At 67.6% G+C, this 16,446-nt stretch overlaps 1 protein-coding gene across 3 annotated transcripts; it reads right to left on the reverse strand.

The window, feature by feature from the left end:
* Nucleotides 1-2,538: 2,538 nt before the first annotated feature.
* On the reverse strand, nucleotides 2,539-12,632 carry CSPG5 (chondroitin sulfate proteoglycan 5). 3 transcript variants are annotated; one of them, XM_071560365.1, is made up of 5 exons: nucleotides 12,438-12,632; nucleotides 8,976-10,182; nucleotides 7,111-7,299; nucleotides 5,010-5,082; nucleotides 2,539-3,067 (listed from the first exon to the last, which is right to left on the reverse strand). In XM_071560365.1, the coding sequence occupies exons 1-5, from the start codon at nucleotides 12,499-12,501 to the stop codon at nucleotides 2,903-2,905; spliced, it is 1,698 nt and encodes a 565-aa protein (XP_071416466.1). In that variant the 5' UTR covers nucleotides 12,502-12,632; the 3' UTR covers nucleotides 2,539-2,902. The 3 variants fall into 3 exon arrangements, with proteins under 3 accessions (XP_071416466.1, XP_071416467.1, XP_071416468.1); XM_071560366.1 differs by lacking the exon at nucleotides 12,438-12,632 and adding an exon at nucleotides 11,676-11,830; XM_071560367.1 differs by lacking the exon at nucleotides 2,539-3,067 and adding an exon at nucleotides 3,485-4,556.
* Between the last annotated feature and the right edge of the window lie 3,814 nt (nucleotides 12,633-16,446).

Raw genomic sequence — 16,446 nt, forward strand, 5'->3', positions numbered from 1 at the left:
TGTCTGGGGTCGTGGCTCTAATCCTGTTGTGTGTCTGTGAGAGAAAAGAGGACGTTGGAGTGGGAATGGCCGATGCCAATTCCCTTCCAGTGTCCCATGCCAGCCCTGCTGGCCACAATGGGCCCAGCCCCCCCAGCAAACCAACCAAGCATTGAAATTTAATGGCTGTGCTGGGTCTGGGGTGATTAGACTGTGATTAAAGCCCATGTGCTGCTTTGCTGGCTGGGAGGCAAATTCCTGCCCAGGGCCCGTGGGTGCCCGGACAGCACACGGTGCCCGCTCCTCACTGTGCCCCTGCTCTCCCTGGGGACAGAGCCTGGGCCCTGGGGACACCCAACTCCAACCACGCTCCTCCCTCTGTCTGGCAAAGCCGCAGTGGGATGAGAGTCCCTGGGCCGGGAAGGGCCCCCCAGCTCCGAGGCACGGCGAGGGACAGTGACCCAGAGCCACACGGGGCTCCAGGGCTCGTGGCCACCTGGAGCGAGGTGGGAATGGAGTCTGTGCCTTCCTGGAGGAAACGGGAGCACTCTGGGTAGGTGAGTCAGGTCTGATGGAGCGGGAATGGTGGGGGGATTGTGGGGGTCACAGTGACCCCCCTGAGTGGGGGGACAAATCCCCCAGGGCCCCCAACCCCGGGGGATGAGCAGGAGCATCCCCAGACCTGCTGAAATCCCTGTGACTCGGCTTTGTCCTGAATCCCAGAAAGTCCCAACAGCCCGTGGGAGGAGCGGGAGGGCTCCAGTCCCTGGGACTCCCCCAGTGGTCACCCCAAACTGAGGGGCTGCCCCAAGGAATCACCACCAGCGCTGCAGGGGGGCTGCCCCACCACTGCCCACCTTGGCTGTGTGGGGGCTCCTCAGAAGGGACAAGAATGGGTGGTGAGAGAAGGTGGGCACCACTCCAAGGTGCCACTCCTGGAGCCAGGAAAAGCTCTGGGATGGAGGGGCTGTGCTGGAATGGAGGGACTGTGCCCTGTCACCCTCCCCTCCAAGGTGACACCATTCCTGACGGATTTCTTCCCAGGCAGTGTCTGGCTGGACCCACAGGCCCTGTGAGGAAGGATTCCAGCGAGGAACAGACTGTTTCCAGATCCCACCATCCATCCCTGGTTGGATTTGTTCCCTGGCTGCCCATCCCATCCTGCCTCTCCCTGCATCCCACCCTCCAACCCCCTCCAAGGGCAGCTGGAGATGAGGGGTGCCCTCCCCCTCACTCCTCTTCCCTGCATTCCCACGGGTGTTCCTCACACACAGTCCGTGCCATTCCCAGATTCCTGATCCCCTCCAACATCCCCCTCCATAACATTTCCTCTCCCTTTGCTCCTTGGACACAAGCACAGCTGCTCTCCCTCCTGTCACAGCGATGCTCACCCCCATTCAGGTCCCTTTCCCTCCCTCCCAGCCCACGGGCAGCTCATGCCCAGCCTTGGGGCGTGCCAGGACATCCCACCTTTCCACAGGGTTTCCTTGGCCATCTCCCCTGGCTCAGCCAGGCTCCTGCTCCACCAACACGTGGCTCTGCTCCCACCCCTCCCTCTTCCACTGCTGTGTCCCAGGGCTTTATCCATGGATTTACCTGTCCCACAGCTCCGTGCTGGGAGGGGAATGGCAAAGACCAAATCCCGACGGTGCCAGGAGGCCTCTCCCTCTGCTTCCCGTGACTCCCGGGATCATCTGCTGCCTCCCACCACCACTCATCTTTAATCTCCCCCAGTGAGGTGAGAGTTAATGATTCAGCAGCTCACAGGACACGTTGGGAACATCCAATCCATGCAGAGCTGCGGCTTTGGCTCCCACCTGCCCCGGAGAGTGCCAGGGGAGTGCCAGGAGAGCTCTGGCTGGATCCCTGACTGCTGCACACTTAATATTGTGGGTGATTAATGGTTCCTGTGCTCTCTCCCGAGGAACTGCGAGCGCTGGCTCGTGGATCAATCCATGTCCAGAAGAAACGGTTCCTGTGGGAAGCAAGACAGAGCCACGGCCCCAGGGGAGGGCAGGGGGAGTGCTGTGGCTCCCTGGGGAGGGACCCCCACTCCATGCCCCCTCCCAGTGCCACAGTGAGGGGACCAGCCCTCCTTGCCAAAGCCACCAGGGCAGCGGTGCCCGCTCTTCTCCAAGCGGATGGAAACCAGGAACTTGGGAGGTGACAACCCTGGGGGGCTTCACACCAAACCCCTGTGACATCCTGGGCAGGTGTTGGGGCAGGAGTGGCCAGGAGCCATCACACCACCCTGTTTGGGGGGATCCACAGTGGGGACAGGGATGGGGACGGGGTTGGAGCAGACCCTGCAGCAGCCCAGGCACCTCCAGCAAACATCCCGGGGCATCCCGTCTGCTCCCAGCGTGTCCAGGGTGGCAGCAGGATGTGTGGCACCCGTGGCCTGGCACAGCTGGGGAGGTGCCTGGAGAGGGTGAGGAGGGGGAACCAGGCACCCACCACCCCTCGGGTGCTGCTCAGACAGGACCCCGTGGAAGCCGGGACCGAATCCCACCGTGTCCGTGTCGGGAGATCGGGAGATTGCAGGCACCGGCAAGAGGCTTAACTTTAAAAAAAAAATGGTTTATTTATTTCAAGATCTTCCTTTTTTTTTTTTTTTGTCCCTTTTTTTGTTGTTTTTACCTGTATTTCAAAAAAAGTGGGGCAAAAGTACAAAAAAAGTCAGTTGCGGGGACGGCAAAGGTTTAGAAATCACAGCGCGGAACGAACCCAAGCGAGAAACACGGAGCACGGACCAAACACCCCCACGACACGGCCGAATTAGTACCGGGATTTTTGATTTCCTCTGTACAAAACACACCAAAGCATGCCACGGGAAAAGAGACAGCGGCGGGAGGGCCCGGCGGGGCGCGGGTGGGAGCCTGGCTCCCCTCCCTCCTCCCCCTCCTCCTCCTCCTGCTCGGCCTCACGTCAGGTTGTTCTGGAGGCAGTTGAGCTCCCCCCCGTCCTGCTGCTCCCCTTTGCCGCCGTCGTGCTTGGGCGACGTGGAGTTGTGGATGTTGAAGGGCTCCTCGTCCTTCAGGCAGGATTTCAGCGAGTCCTGCAGCTTGTGGGGAGCGCCGGGATCGTCCTGCGGGAGAGACGCGGGGTCAGGGGGTGGGGGGCCTGGGGAGACCCACGGCGGGGACGGGCTGAGGGCACTGACGTCCCACTGAGCCCAGCGCGGGCACTGCCCTGGCAGGGAGCCCTGGGGGGGACAAATGTCCCCCCAGCCCGGAGGACACCTTGGCACGGGGGGACGCGGCGGGCGAGAGGGTCGGACGAGCCTGTGGTGACACGTGGCCGTCCCCACCTTGGGATGCTCCGGCTCCCAAAGCCACTCACAAACAGCGCCCAAGGGCTGTACCAGCCACGGGAACCTGTGCCAGCCATAGGAGCCCGTGCCAGCCACAGGAACCACCCCACCCAGCCATCCCACCCAGCGCCCCGCCCGGTTCCTCGTCCCATTCCCAGCCCCACATGGACAATTAGCAACTCCCAGCTTGGCAGGAGGCCAGAGGGGTTGGGTTTATTGCGGATCCTCAGAGTACAGCCGGGCCGTTGGCAAGGCCGGGAATGTCTCTTCCCGAGGTGCCCCCACAGGAGCATCTGCCCCTCCCCGGGGCTGGGCTGTGCCCCGAGTTTGTCCCACATCCACGGGGAGAGTGGCCCCACATCCACGGGGAGAGTGGCCCCACATCCATGGGGAGAGTGGCCCCACATCCACGGGGAGAGTGGCCCCACATCCACGGGGAGAGTGGCCCCACATTCGAGGGGAGAGTGGCCCCACATCCACGGGGAGAGTGGCCCCACATTCGAGGGGAGAGTGGCCCCACATTCGAGGGGAGAGTGGCCCCACATCCACGGGGAGAGTGGCCCCACATCCACGGGGAGAGTGGCCCCACATCCATGGGGAGAGTGGCCCCACATCCACGGGGAGAGTGGCCCCACATCCACGGGGAGAGTGGCCCCCCTGGCACCAGGGCTGGGCTCTGGCAGCATTGGGTGATGGTTGTCCCGGAGGGTCCCGGCATCACCGCTGGCCCTGTGGGGCAGGATGGGCCCTGGCATGGGGGGCTGCCAGGCCGGGATGGGCCGTGGTGGTTGAGGTGCTGCCGGTGTCACACGGAGGGTGACGGATGGACAGGGACACCAAAGGCTGGTGCCACGCGAGGACAGGAACCTCCATCTCCGGGGTAGTGACGTCCGGCCAGTCCGGGGCAGGTGCCATCGGCTCCCCACGGGATGGGCACCACTGTGGGGTCCCAAAAACCCCTTTGCCAGGGGTGTTGCCCCTTCTGACCCCTCTGCATCCTCAGAGTGCTGCGTCGTGCGCTGAACCCTCCATGTCCCGGAGGGTCCAAAGGCCGAGTCAGCCCCCGGGGAGACGCCGGGGAGCAGCACCAGATCCATCCCGAGGTTCATCCTCTGGGCAGCGGGACCCCCGGGAGCCCCGGGAGCTCCTGCCAGGCCGGCTACGGCTGCTAAAGGCGGTCGCAAGGCGGGGAACACCGTGGGTAGGGAAAGGCTTAGAGGGACCTACGCTCCTCCTCCGGCTCCGCAAAGCCCTTCGCTTCTCTCTGTTCCGAGTCGAAAGACAGGAGGTTGGGAGGGAATCCCGGGGGATGCCGGCGGCTCATCCCGACCCCAGCAGCGGCAGCCAGGACAGTGTCACCCTCCAGCACCGCCCGCCGCTGCCGGAGCCGTCACCGGGCTGCCCCTCCCTGGGAACTCCGGCCCTGCCACCGCACACGGAGCAGAAGCCATCGGGGACTCCGGGGAGCGGCTCCCCGGGAGCCCCGCGGGCAGCAGGGAGGGGGCCAGAGGGGCGACACCGCCCCCCTTCCTGGCCTGGGGCCCGTTTGGGGCACGGGGGACGCGACAGGGAGGGGACAGTGCGGTGGCCTTGGCAGGGCGGGGACAGGAGGGCAGCGCCGGGATCAGGGAGCGGGGACAGACGAGATGTCACCGGGCAGAGGGACGCGGGTGGGACACAAAGCGGGCCCGGGGGCCGGTGCCACGAAGCTCCTTACGTTTGGGTGGGAGCCCTCGGCGATGGTGGAGAGGGAGAAGTTGTCGTTGTGCAGCTCGGACGGGGTGCGGTATCTGGGGGGCACAGGAGGGCACGGGGTGAGAGAGGGACCCTCGCAAGCACCTCCCGCGCCCCCCACGCCTTTCAGGGGGACCACCGTGTTGGGCTGGGGGGGCTAACCGGGCCCACTGCTGGATGGCTGGGGGGCAAATGAGCCCAGAGAGGGAAGTTTGGGAGTAAATACACCCAGCTCTGGGGCTGTTAGGGGGCTAAATGCTTCACCCGTGGGAATTTAGGGGCTAAATGTCCCCACAGATGGAGGTCTGGGGGCTAATGCCCCCAAACAAGGAAGTTTGTGCAGGTTAAATGCATCCAGATCTCTCTGGGGGCTGAATGTGCCCAGGTCTGGAGATTTGGGGCTAAATACCCCCAGCTCTGAGTGTCTGAGGGGCTAAATATCCCCAGGGGTGGATATTCGGGGCTGAATTACCCCAGCTCTGGCACTGGGGGGATTATTAGATGCCCCCAGACTGGGAGTTTGGGTCTAAATACTTCCAGACCTACAGCTTGGGTCTAAAAGCCCCAGATCTGGGACTTCGGGGGGACTGAATGCTCCCAGATCCAGGGTTTGTGGGCTAAATATCCACAGTTCTGGGTGCTGAACATCCCCAGGGATGGAGCTTTGGGGGCTGAATGACCTTGGTATGTTGGGGGGCTAAAGGCTCCCAGATCTGGGGGTTTGGGGATTAAATGTTCCCATCTCTGGGGCTCTGTGCTCAGTACCCTCAGCTGTGGGGCCTGGGGGGGCTCAGTGACCCCAGATCAGGGTTTGGAGCCCGAATGTCTCCAGTTCTGGGGGCTAAAAGTCTCAGGGGATGGAGATGTGGGGCTAACCGAGCCCAGTCTGCCATTTGGGGAGGCTCAATGACCCCGCTCTGGGGGTGACCCCGCTCTGGGCTCTGGGGGTGTCCCCGCTCTGGGCAGGGCGGGGCAGGCGGAGCTCCCACTCCCAGGGCCGGACAGGAAGTCTCGGGGCTGGCACGGAGCTTCCCTGCTAATTACACTTGGCACTTCCAAACACTAATTAACAGCTCATTAGGGACCGGGCTGGGAGGGCTCCCTCCTCCTTGTTCCAGGGAGCCGGGCAGCGCTGGTCTGGCCGAGGGTGACCCCAGCCGGTCCCTGTCCCCCCAGCCCTGTCCCCAGCCGTTACCTGTACCCCCATTCCTGTCCCCATCCGTTCCCTGTACCCCCATTCCTGTCCCCACCCGTTCCCTATCCCCTCAGTCCTGTCCTACCCGGTTCCTGTCCCCAGTCGTTCCCTGTCCCCCCAGCCCTGTCCCCACCCGGTCCCTGTGCCCCCAGCCCTGTGCCCCCAGCCCTGTCCCCCCAGTCGGTCCCCGTCCCCCCAGCCGGTCCCTGTCCCCCAGCCCAGTCCCCAGTCGGTCCCTGTCCCCCAGCCGGTCTCTGTCCCCAGCCGGTCTCTGTCCCCAGCCGGTCCCTGTCCCCCAGCCCTGTCCCCAGCCGGTCCCTGTCCCCCCAGCCGGTCCCTGTCCCCCCAGCCGGTCCCTGTCCCCCAGCCGGTCCCTGTCCCCCCAGCCGGTCCCTGTCCCCCAGCCGGTCCCTGTCCCCCCAGCCGGTCCCTGTCCTCCAGCCCTGTCCCCAGCCGGTCCCTGTCCCCCAGCCCTGTCCCCAGCCGGGCCGCCTCCCGGCCAGCCCCGCCGCTGTCCCCAGCTCCCAGTGCAGCAGATTAACTGGGGCCAGTCAGGAGCAGCTTTAAAGGATTAACGGTGGAGCAGGAGCCACATCCACGGCGCTCCCGCCTCCCGGAGTTTTGTCACCCACCGTCACCGTGTCCCCATCGGCACTGGGGGATCCCGGGGACCCCAAAACCAGGGGTCACATCCAGCCGGGAGCTGACTGCCCACCCCGCCGCGAATTTATGGGTGTTTGGGGACAGTTCGGGGGGTGCCAGCGCTGTCCCCACAGGGCCGCGATCGCAGCGAGCCCTGGTGCCACTGCCAGGAGCTGAGCCCACCCTCCGCCTGGGGACACCCCGGGGGCAGCTCGGGGGGTGCCAGCGCTGTCCCCGCGCCACTCACTTGGTCTTGCGCAGTTTGCTGTTCTCCGTCTTGAGCAGGTAGAGCTTCTTGGCGAAGAACACGGTGAGCATGAAGAGCAGCAGCACCACGAGCGCGGCCGAGCCCACGGCCACGCACATCACCTGGAAGTCGGTGACGATGGACTCGCAGCGCGTGCCCTTGTGCCACGTGTAGTCCTGCGTGTTGCACCTGCCGGGGGAGGCCGTCAGCGACCCCCGCCCCAAAATGTGCCCCCTCCGCCCCAAAATGTGCCCCCTCTGCCCCAAAATGTGCCCCCTCCGCCCCAAAATGTGCCCCCTCCGCCCCAAAATGTGCCCCCTCCGCCCCAAAATGTGTCCCTGCCATCCCACCAAGCGTCCTCGGGGGGTGTGGTGTCTGTAATCGGGGGCATTGCGGGGGTCTGAGGGCAAGAGGATCTATGGGTCCCTCAGGGGGACCTTGGAGGTGAGGGGTTGGGGGGGCTACATGTCCCCACGGATGGAGATTTGGGGCTAAATGTCCCCACGGATGGAGATTTGGGGCTAAATGTCCGCAGGAATGATGGTTTGGGGCTAAATGTCCCCGGGGATTGAGATTCGGGGCTAAATGTCCCCAGAGATGGAGGTTGGGGGGCTAAATGTCCCCAGGGATAGAGATTTGGGGTTAAATGCCCCCAGAACCAGGGTCTGGGGGAGTAAATATCCTCAGCTCTGAGGGGTGGGGGCCACACACCTCAGTTCTAAGGAGTTGGGGGGCTAAACGTCCCCAGCTCTAGAGGTCTGGGGGCTAAATATGTCCAGGGACAGAGGTTTGACCCCATTACACGGGGGCTGAGTGCGATGGGGACACTTGGGGACAGCAGAGGCGGGGTCGGGGTTCCCCATCGATGTTGGTGTTCCCGCCGGGGGCTTCTCTGCGGGGCAGGGGGTGCAGGGCCGGGGGCACCCCGCGGGGGGCCGGGCTCGGTGCCCGATCCGTGTGGCACAGCCGGCACTGGCCTGGCCGGAGCATCTGCCGGGCCCGATTAGCGCGGCCGCCCCGCAGCCTCGGCCGCACAGCCCTGACCTAATTCCTGCCCAGCCGCCGCTCGGGGAGCAGGGAAACCCCCCCGAGTCCCGACGGGATCGGGAGGCGAGGGTGGAGCGACCTGCGGGAGGGGCACAGGGGTGGGGGGCCTGGGGATGGGGCACAGGGGGGAGGGAGAGACTGGGAATGGGGCACAGGGGGGAGGGAGAGCCTGGGAATGGGGCACAGGGGGATGGAGAGACTGGGAATGGGGCACAGGGGGGAGGGAGAGCCTGGGAATGGGGCACAGGGGGGAGGGAGAGCCTGGGGATGGGGCACGGGGGGATGGAGAGACTGGGGATGGGGCACGGGGGGATGGAGAGACTGGGGATGGGGCACGGGGGGATGGAGAGACTGGGGATGGGGCACGGGGGGATGGAGAGACTGGGGATGGGGCACGGGGGGATGGAGAGACTGGGGATGGGGCACAGGGGGGAGGGAGAGACTGGGGATGGGGCACAGGGGGGAGGGAGAGACTGGGGATGGGGCACAGGGGGAGGGTGCACAGTGATGGAGAGCCCAAGGAGGGGTGGAGAGACTGGGAATGGGGTACAGGTGGATGGAGAGCCCAAGGATGGGGTACAGGGATGGAGAGGTTGGTAATGGAGTGCACAGGGATGGAGAGCCCAGGGATGGGTTCCAGGGGATGGGCAGAGTGAGGTTGGGGTGCAGGAGATGAAGAGCCCGGGCAGGGGATGCCCAGGGATGCAGAGTCCAGGGAGGCGGTGCCAGGGACGGCGAGCCTGGGGACGGGGTGGCCAGAGATGACAAGCCCTCACGCTCCCCCCCAGCCCCCCGGGGCCCCGCGTGCCCGTCCTCACCGGCAGAAGGCCCCGTGGCTCTCCACCAGGTAGCACTGGCCGCCGTTGTGGCAGTAGCTGGGCACGAGGTCGCAGAGGGAGCGGCAGGAGCTGTTGTGCCGCACGTACCCGCTCCGGCACTCGGAGCCGTTGTCGGGCTGGCCCCGCTCGCCCGGGCGCGGCCAGGCCGTGGGGCTGCCCCCGGTGGGTCGGGGGTCCCGGGGGGCGGGCGCGGCGCCGGGCACGGCCGAGGCGGGCGGCCGGTACCCGTTCTCATCCTCCAGCTCCCTGTCTTCCTCCTCCTCCTCTTCCTCTTCGTCCTCCAGCTCATCCTCGTCGTCCCCGTCGGCGTAGAAGGAGGTGGTGGGGTAGAAATCGGCGTCGTCGAAGGGCGTGAAGTCGTCGTAGAGCTCGTGGAGCGCCCAGGGCGTGGCGGCCCCGTCGGGCTCCCTGCGCCGCGCAGACCCCGCCGCGCCCCGGCCGGCCCCGGGGAAGCCCCCCAGGCCCTCGGCGCCCTCGAACAGGTCGTAGTAGTCGACGTCGATGATGTCGGAGCCCGGGCGGGCGGGAGGCGGCTCGGCCGGGCCCGTGGGCGCCGGGATGGGCTCCTGCAGCCACGTCAGGTCGGTCCAGCCCCGCGCCCCCTGCGCCGGGGCCGGGCTGGGCACGGCCCCCCAGAGCCCCGGGGCACCCCCCGAGTCCCCCCCGGCGGCGGGCACGGCGCTGGGCTCGCCCAGCACGGGGGGCCGGGGCGCGGCGGAGGCCCCGGTCGCCGACAACAGCTCCGATTCGGCCGAGCTGGTGGCGGGCTGAGCGCCGGGGGGGCTCGGCGGGGCGGCCGGGAGGCCCCCGGAGCCCCCCGGGCCGGGCAGCGAGGCCGCCGTGGGCCGCTCGCCGCTGCCCGGCTCCTCGGGGCTGCCCAGGGCCACGGGCACCGTGCCCCCGGCCCCGGGCCAGGTCACGGCCCCGGGGGGCACGGCGCTGGCATCGCCCTCCCCGGAGCACCCCGGGCACCCCTCCGGCGTCGCCGACGGGTCCGTGGTGGCCGTGCCCCCCTCGGGGGACTCCAGCTGAGGTCCTGCCGCGGACCCCCCGGGGCTGGTGCTGTTGCCGGGTCCCCCCGGGGGGTCTCCGCTCGCCGGGTCCCATTTCGGGGGATTGCTCTCCAGCGAGCCCTGCCAGGCTCTCCCCTCGGCATCGCTGGTGTTCTGGGGGGGGCGCTCGGATGCTGGAGGAGGACAAGGAGAGAAACACGTGTCAGAAGTGCCCCCGCACCTCTGGAGGGCGTGGCAACCGTGGGGGTCCCAACAGGTCCCCTCCTGCTTGACCTTGCGGCCACCAGTGCCACGACGAGCTTTTTGGGTGGAGGGGCCGCCCCCGAACCCTGAGCCTCTGGGGAAGCCCCTGAGGGTGCCCCTGCACCCAGACACCCCCCAGCTCTGGGGGTGCCCCTGCACCCAGACACCCCCCCACCTCTGAGGGTGCCCCTGCACCCAGACACCCCCCAGCTCTGGGGGTGCCCCTGCACCCAGACACCCCCCCAGCTCTGAGGGTGCCCCTGCACCCAGACACCTCCCAGCTCTGGGGGTGCTCCTGCACCCAGACACCCCCCCAGCTCTGAGGGTGCCCCTGCACCCAGACACCCCCCAGCTCTGGGGGTGCCCCTGCACCCAGACACCCCCCCAGCTCTGAGGGTGCCCCTGCACCCAGACACCTCCCAGCTCTGGGGGTGCTCCTGCACCCAGACACCCCCCCAGCTCTGAGGGTGCCCCTGCACCCAGACACCTCCCAGCTCTAGGGGTGCTCCTGCACCCAGACACCCCCCAGCTCTGGGGGTGCCCCTGCACCCAGACACCCTCCCAGCTCTGAGGGTGCCCCTGCACCCAGACACCCCCCAGCTCTGTGACTGCCCACCACGGTACAGACACCCCCCAACATGGCCCCTCCCAAACCAAGGGGCCCCTGGCCCAGCCCCTCAGCTGCACTGCAAGAGAATCCCGCCCCCCCCAAGGGGATCCAGCCCCCTCAGAAGGGGGTCCAGCCCTCCCCCAAGGAGATCCAGTCCCCCTGGAAGGGGATCCTGCCCTCCTCTGGTTCCTGTCAGTGCACCCCATACACCCAGGGGGATTCAGCTCCCTGTACTGGGATCCAGTCCCCTCTGCAAGGGGATCCAGCTCCCCACAGGGAATCCGGGCCCCTTCCAAAGGGGTCCAGCTCTCCTCTGGTTCCTGCACATGCATCCACTACACACAGCGGGATCCAGCCCCCCTGCAATAGGATCCACCCCCCTGTGATGGAATCCAGCCCCCTTCCAAGGGGGTCAGCCCTTCTGGTTGCTGCATATGCATCTCACATACACAACAGGATCCAGCCCTTCCCACAACAGGATCCAGCTCCCTTCCAAAGGGATCCAGCCCACCCCGCAATGGAATCCAGCCCCCTTCCAAGGGGATCCAGCCCTCTCTGGCTCCTGCATACACATCCTATATAAACAACAGCATTTAGCCCTTCCCTCAATGGGATCCAGCTCCTGGAAGGGGATCCAGCCCCCTTCCAAGGGGACCCAGCCCTCCTCCGGTTCTTTCAAGTGCACTCCACACGCACAACCACATCCAGCCCCTGCAACAGGATCCAGCTCTCTGCAAGGGTATCCAGCCCCCTTCCAAGGGTATCCAGCCCCTCCTGCAAGGGAATCCAGCCCCCTTTCAAGGGGATCCAAACCTCTCTGGTTCCGGTCAGTGCGCCCCATAATCCCATCAGGATCCAGCCCATGCAAGGGAACCCTGTCCCTCCTGCAAGGGGCTCCAGCCCTTCCCTGGCTCCTGCAGATGCCCCCCCTGCACGTATCCAGCTCCTGCCGCAAGGGATCCGGCCGCCGGCAAGGGGGTCCAGCCCCACGCCAGGGATCCAGCCCCACGCCAGGGGTCCAGCCTCACGCCAGGGGTCCAGCCCCACGCCAGGGGTCCAGCCCCACGCCAGGGATTCAGCCCCACACCAGGGATCCAGCCCCACGCCAGGGATCCAGCCCCACGCCAGGGATCCAGCCCCACACCAGGGGTCCAGCCCCACGCCAGGGATCCAGCCCCACGCCAGGGATCCAGTCCCCACCGCAAGAGATCCGGCCCCCAGCAAGCGGATCCCGCCCGCCCTGCAAGGGGCTCCAGCCCTTCCCTGGCTCCTGCAGATGCCCCCACGCAGAAAGGGGAGCCAGTCCCCGGCAACAGGATCAACACCCCCCCCCTCCGCAATGGGATCAGCGCCGCTCGGGGGGATCCACCTCCCCCCGGGGGGTGCAGCCCCCGGCAGTGGATCCAGCCCCGGGCGGGGGATCTCCCCCAGCCCGCAGCCCCGCCCGGGCCGCAGCATCCCCCCCGCTGCCCACCCGGGATCCCCCCGCCCCGGGATCCGCCCCCCCGTGCCCATCCCGTGTCCCCCCCGTGCCCATCCCGTGCCCATCCCGTGCCCCCGGTCCCGGGTACGCACCGAGCGCGCCGATCACCAGCAGCAGGGCCAGGGCGCGGGGGGCGCGGGGGGCGCGGGGGGCCATGGCGGCATGGAGGGACCCCGGCTGGGCCAGGGGCCGGCACCGGCAGCGGCTCCGCCCGCCCCGCTCCGAGCGAGCCGCGCCGAGCCGAGCCGAGCCGAGCGGAGCCGCGCCGAGCCGAGCCGGGGGGCCGGGCCGGGCGGCGGGGGCGGGACCGGGACGCGGCGGCGGCACCGGGCACGGGCACGGCACCCCCCGGCACCCCCGGCATCCTCGGGGGAGGCGCCGGGGGGCACAGCCCGGCAGCGGCACCCCCGGGGGCACATCCCGGCACCCCCCGGCACCCCCGGGGGCACAGCCCGGCATCCCCCGGCACCCCCCGGGGCACAGCCCGGCACCCCCCGGCACCCCCGGGGGCACAGCCCGGCACCCCCCGGCACCCCCCGGGGCACAGCCCGGCACCCCCAGCACCGGCATCCCCCTCTGACCCCCACCCACCCCCAAAGTGTTGCCGCGTTGGGCGGCACCCCCGCCCCGAGACCCCTCTGCACCTCCGGGGTGGGCACTGGGGGGCACATCCTGGCATCGGCATCCCCGGGGGACACCAGGGGACCCACCGCGGCCGGGTCCAGCACCAGGGACCCATCCCGGAATGCCCCACCACCGACATCCCCCTTGCCCCCCCGAACTGCCCCTGCCCCGGGCGGAGTCACAGCCCCACACCAGCCCCGGGACCCCCTCCCAGCACCCTCAGGCGGTGCGGGGGGACCCCCACACTACCCCCCCCCGCCCCGAGCCCCCCACTCTGCACAGCGCTGGGGGTGAAGCTGCTGCCCCTGGGGGACCGTGGGGTTCCAGCCCAGAGCAGGGGCTGCGACCACTCGGACCCCCCAGGCACAGACCCCCGTGTCGGTCAGACCCCCCCGACCCCTGTGGGGGCACTCCATGGCCACGGTGCCACCTCCCAGCGCCAGGGGCTGGATGGAGCCAGGAGGAGAACGCGAGAGGAGAATCCCATGGACGTGCCCGGCCTGCCAATGGCCAGCCCGGGACCCCCAGCCCGGCGCCCCCAGACCCCTCCCCGCAGGGTGGGCGCGGCTGTGCCGGGGCAGCACCCGCGGGAGCTGCGGGGGCTCAGCGGGACCCGCGTGCAGGAGAGCAGGGTCTCCTTGGCTGTCCCTGCTCCCAGGGCTCCATGGATACCCCATTCCCCAGGGATACCTCGGCCCCCACGGCCACACGAGCTCCCGGCTGGCTGAGGCTTCCCAAGGTCACCGCGTGTCCTTGGACACTCCACCTGCAGCTCAGGAATGTGCCAGTCACGGCTGCTCTGCCATCCTGTATCCCACGGGGCATTCCCCATCCTGCATCCTGCACTGGGCATCCCAAATCCTGCATCCCACGGGACATTCCCCATCCTGCATCCTGCACTGGGCATCCCAAATCCTGCATCCCACGGGGCATTCCCCATCCTGCACTGGGCATCCCAAATCCTGCATCCCACGGGGCAGTCCCCATCCTGCACTGGGCATCCCAAATCCTGCATCCCACGGGGCATTCCCCATCCTGCATCCTGCACTGGGCATCCCAAATCCTCCATTCCACGGGGCATTCCCCATCCTGCATCCTGCACTGGGCATCCCAAATCCTGCCTCGGACATGCCACATTCCACATTGGGCATCCCACATTGGGCATTCCACACCCTGCATCCTACATCCTCCAGCCCAGATCCCACATCCTGCATTGGGATCCTGCATCGGGGTCCTGCATCCCACATCCCAAATCCTGCCTCCCACCCTGGGAATCCTGCATCCCACATCCCAAATCCTGCCTCCCACCATGGGAATCCTGCATCAGACACCCCACACCCCCATCCCCAGTCCTGCCCAGTGAGGGGTGCTCGGGGCAGGTCAGGGGGTCCTGAGGAGCAGCGGGAGCTCCCAGGGGGTCCCACTGCAGTGCCCCCCACCCTGGGGGTTCCCATCCCACGCTGGCTCGGCCGTGCCCCCCCGGTGCCCTCCTTGCCCCCCATCCTGTCCTGCTCGAGGGTCCCTGAATGCACAGGGGTTGGGGGGCTGGGCTGGGGGGTGTGGGGCTGGGGGTTCCTCTCCCCCCAGTTCCTGGCCAGGGCTCAGCACAGGGAACAAGCCCCGCTCTGTCCCTCTCAAAGGGGGATTGAAGGGGCTGCACCTGTTTAGTATTCCCAACACTCCCACCCCGGGATGCGTTTCCAAGGGGACCGGCCGAGGGGCCGCCAGGGTGGAGGGGACACGGCTGGGACAGCCGGGAGGAGGGTTGGGAGGAGGCATCAGGGTCCCACGGGCTGGGGGTCCCACGGGCTGGGGGTTCCTGGGCCACGTTCCACCATGGCAGCAAGAGGGAGAGGGAAGGAGGGCAGGATCTGGGGTGGGATGGGATGGAGATGGGTGAGAATGGATGGGATGGAAGTAGGTTGGACCTGAGGTGGGAATGGGATGGAGGCAGGTGGGGTCTGGAGTGGGGATGGATGGGGATGGTGCTGGGGTGGAGCCCAGGCAGGGCAGCAGCCCGTGGACATTTCCAGCCTCTGCAGTAACTCCTGGCTGGCTCTGGGACCAAGCAGGAGCCGCTCAGGGTCCCATCTTGGACACGTCCATGGCCGGAGCTCTGCCAGCCCCGGGACCGCCCTGCCCGTGTCCTGGAGCCCGAGCTCCTCCTCTCCGTGGGGGTCGTGTCCCACCGCAGCCCTGGGGCGCCTCATCCAGGGCCATCTCCCGGCCCAGGGGTCCCACCCACGCCCCCCGGTGTCCCCTCAGGGTATCAGCTCCCCGAGGGATCCTGGCAGTGTCACCCCAGGGTGCTGAGCCCCGGGAGGAGGGACCTTGTGCTGGATCCCACGGAATCCATGTGGGAAAAGGGGGTGATGCCCCCCCTACCCCCCTCTCACTGGAGACTGCGCCCCCCAGACATCGCCCCTGGGTGGGCAGGAGGGCCCGAGGTGGGCATCGCCCCTGGGTGGGCAGAGCTCACAGGGGGGTGGGTGCCGTGCTCTGGGCAGGGACCCCCAGGCAGGGAACGATTCCGGAGCCTCCCCATTAACGAGCTGAGCCCAGCGCGGGTCGGAGCCACATCCCACCACATTCCCACAAACCTGCCGGGCCTTTGGCTTTGGCAGCAGCACCGGGTTGGGTGGGGGGCAGGCACGGGTGGGCTCCATCCCCACCTTCCCAGCTCCTTCCCATCAGCTGAGCGCTGGGAATCGCCTCATGCCACACCCTCATCCCATCCCTGGCATCCAGATCCATAATGGGGATAATGGGGCAGGATGGGCCAGGTTCTGTCCCTCTCCCTGAGCTGCCTCTGCCTCCCTCCTCATCCACCTACTGGAGATGCTCAAACCACCCTTTGCCTATTTTTTTTTTTTAGATTAACAACAACAGGAAAAGTGCAAAGAAAATGGAGCCTTGAAGGGAAGAGCCAGGACTGAGGTCGGTGTTTCCTGCCCGGCTCAGACGCCGCTCCCCTCTCACACCTGAGCCCTTCCCTCTCTCACAGAGCGCCGGATGCTGAGCCCGAGCCCAGGGCCGAGCCCAGCTCAGCCAGGCGCGGGTTTGCCCTTGATCAGGGCTGGCACCGCCCGGGCCGGCTCGGAGGTGACGAGCCCCGATGTGACACCGAGCGCTGGGGGAGCCGCCGCCACCGCCAGAGTCGGCATCGACCTGGGCGCAGACACGTCCCAGCCCTTCCCGCAGGGCACAAACTCCTTCCCCCCGCGCATCAGTCACAGCCAAACCGCCCCCGACCCCTGGGGAGGGCAATTCCTGCTCCCCCCGACCCCTGGGGAGGGCAATTCCTGCTCCCCCCGACCCCTGGGGAGGGCAATTCCTGCTCCCCCCGACCCCTGGGGAGGGCAATTCCTGTCCCCGACCCTTGGGGAGGGCAATTCCTGCTCCCCCCCGACCCTTGGGGAGGGCAATTCCTGCTCCCCCCCGACCCCTGGGGAGGGCAATTCCCGCTCCCATCGACCC

The sequence above is a fragment of the Pithys albifrons genome, chromosome 7 (genome assembly GCF_047495875.1).
Source record: "Pithys albifrons albifrons isolate INPA30051 chromosome 7, PitAlb_v1, whole genome shotgun sequence".
Lineage (NCBI taxonomy): Eukaryota > Metazoa > Chordata > Aves > Passeriformes > Thamnophilidae > Pithys > Pithys albifrons.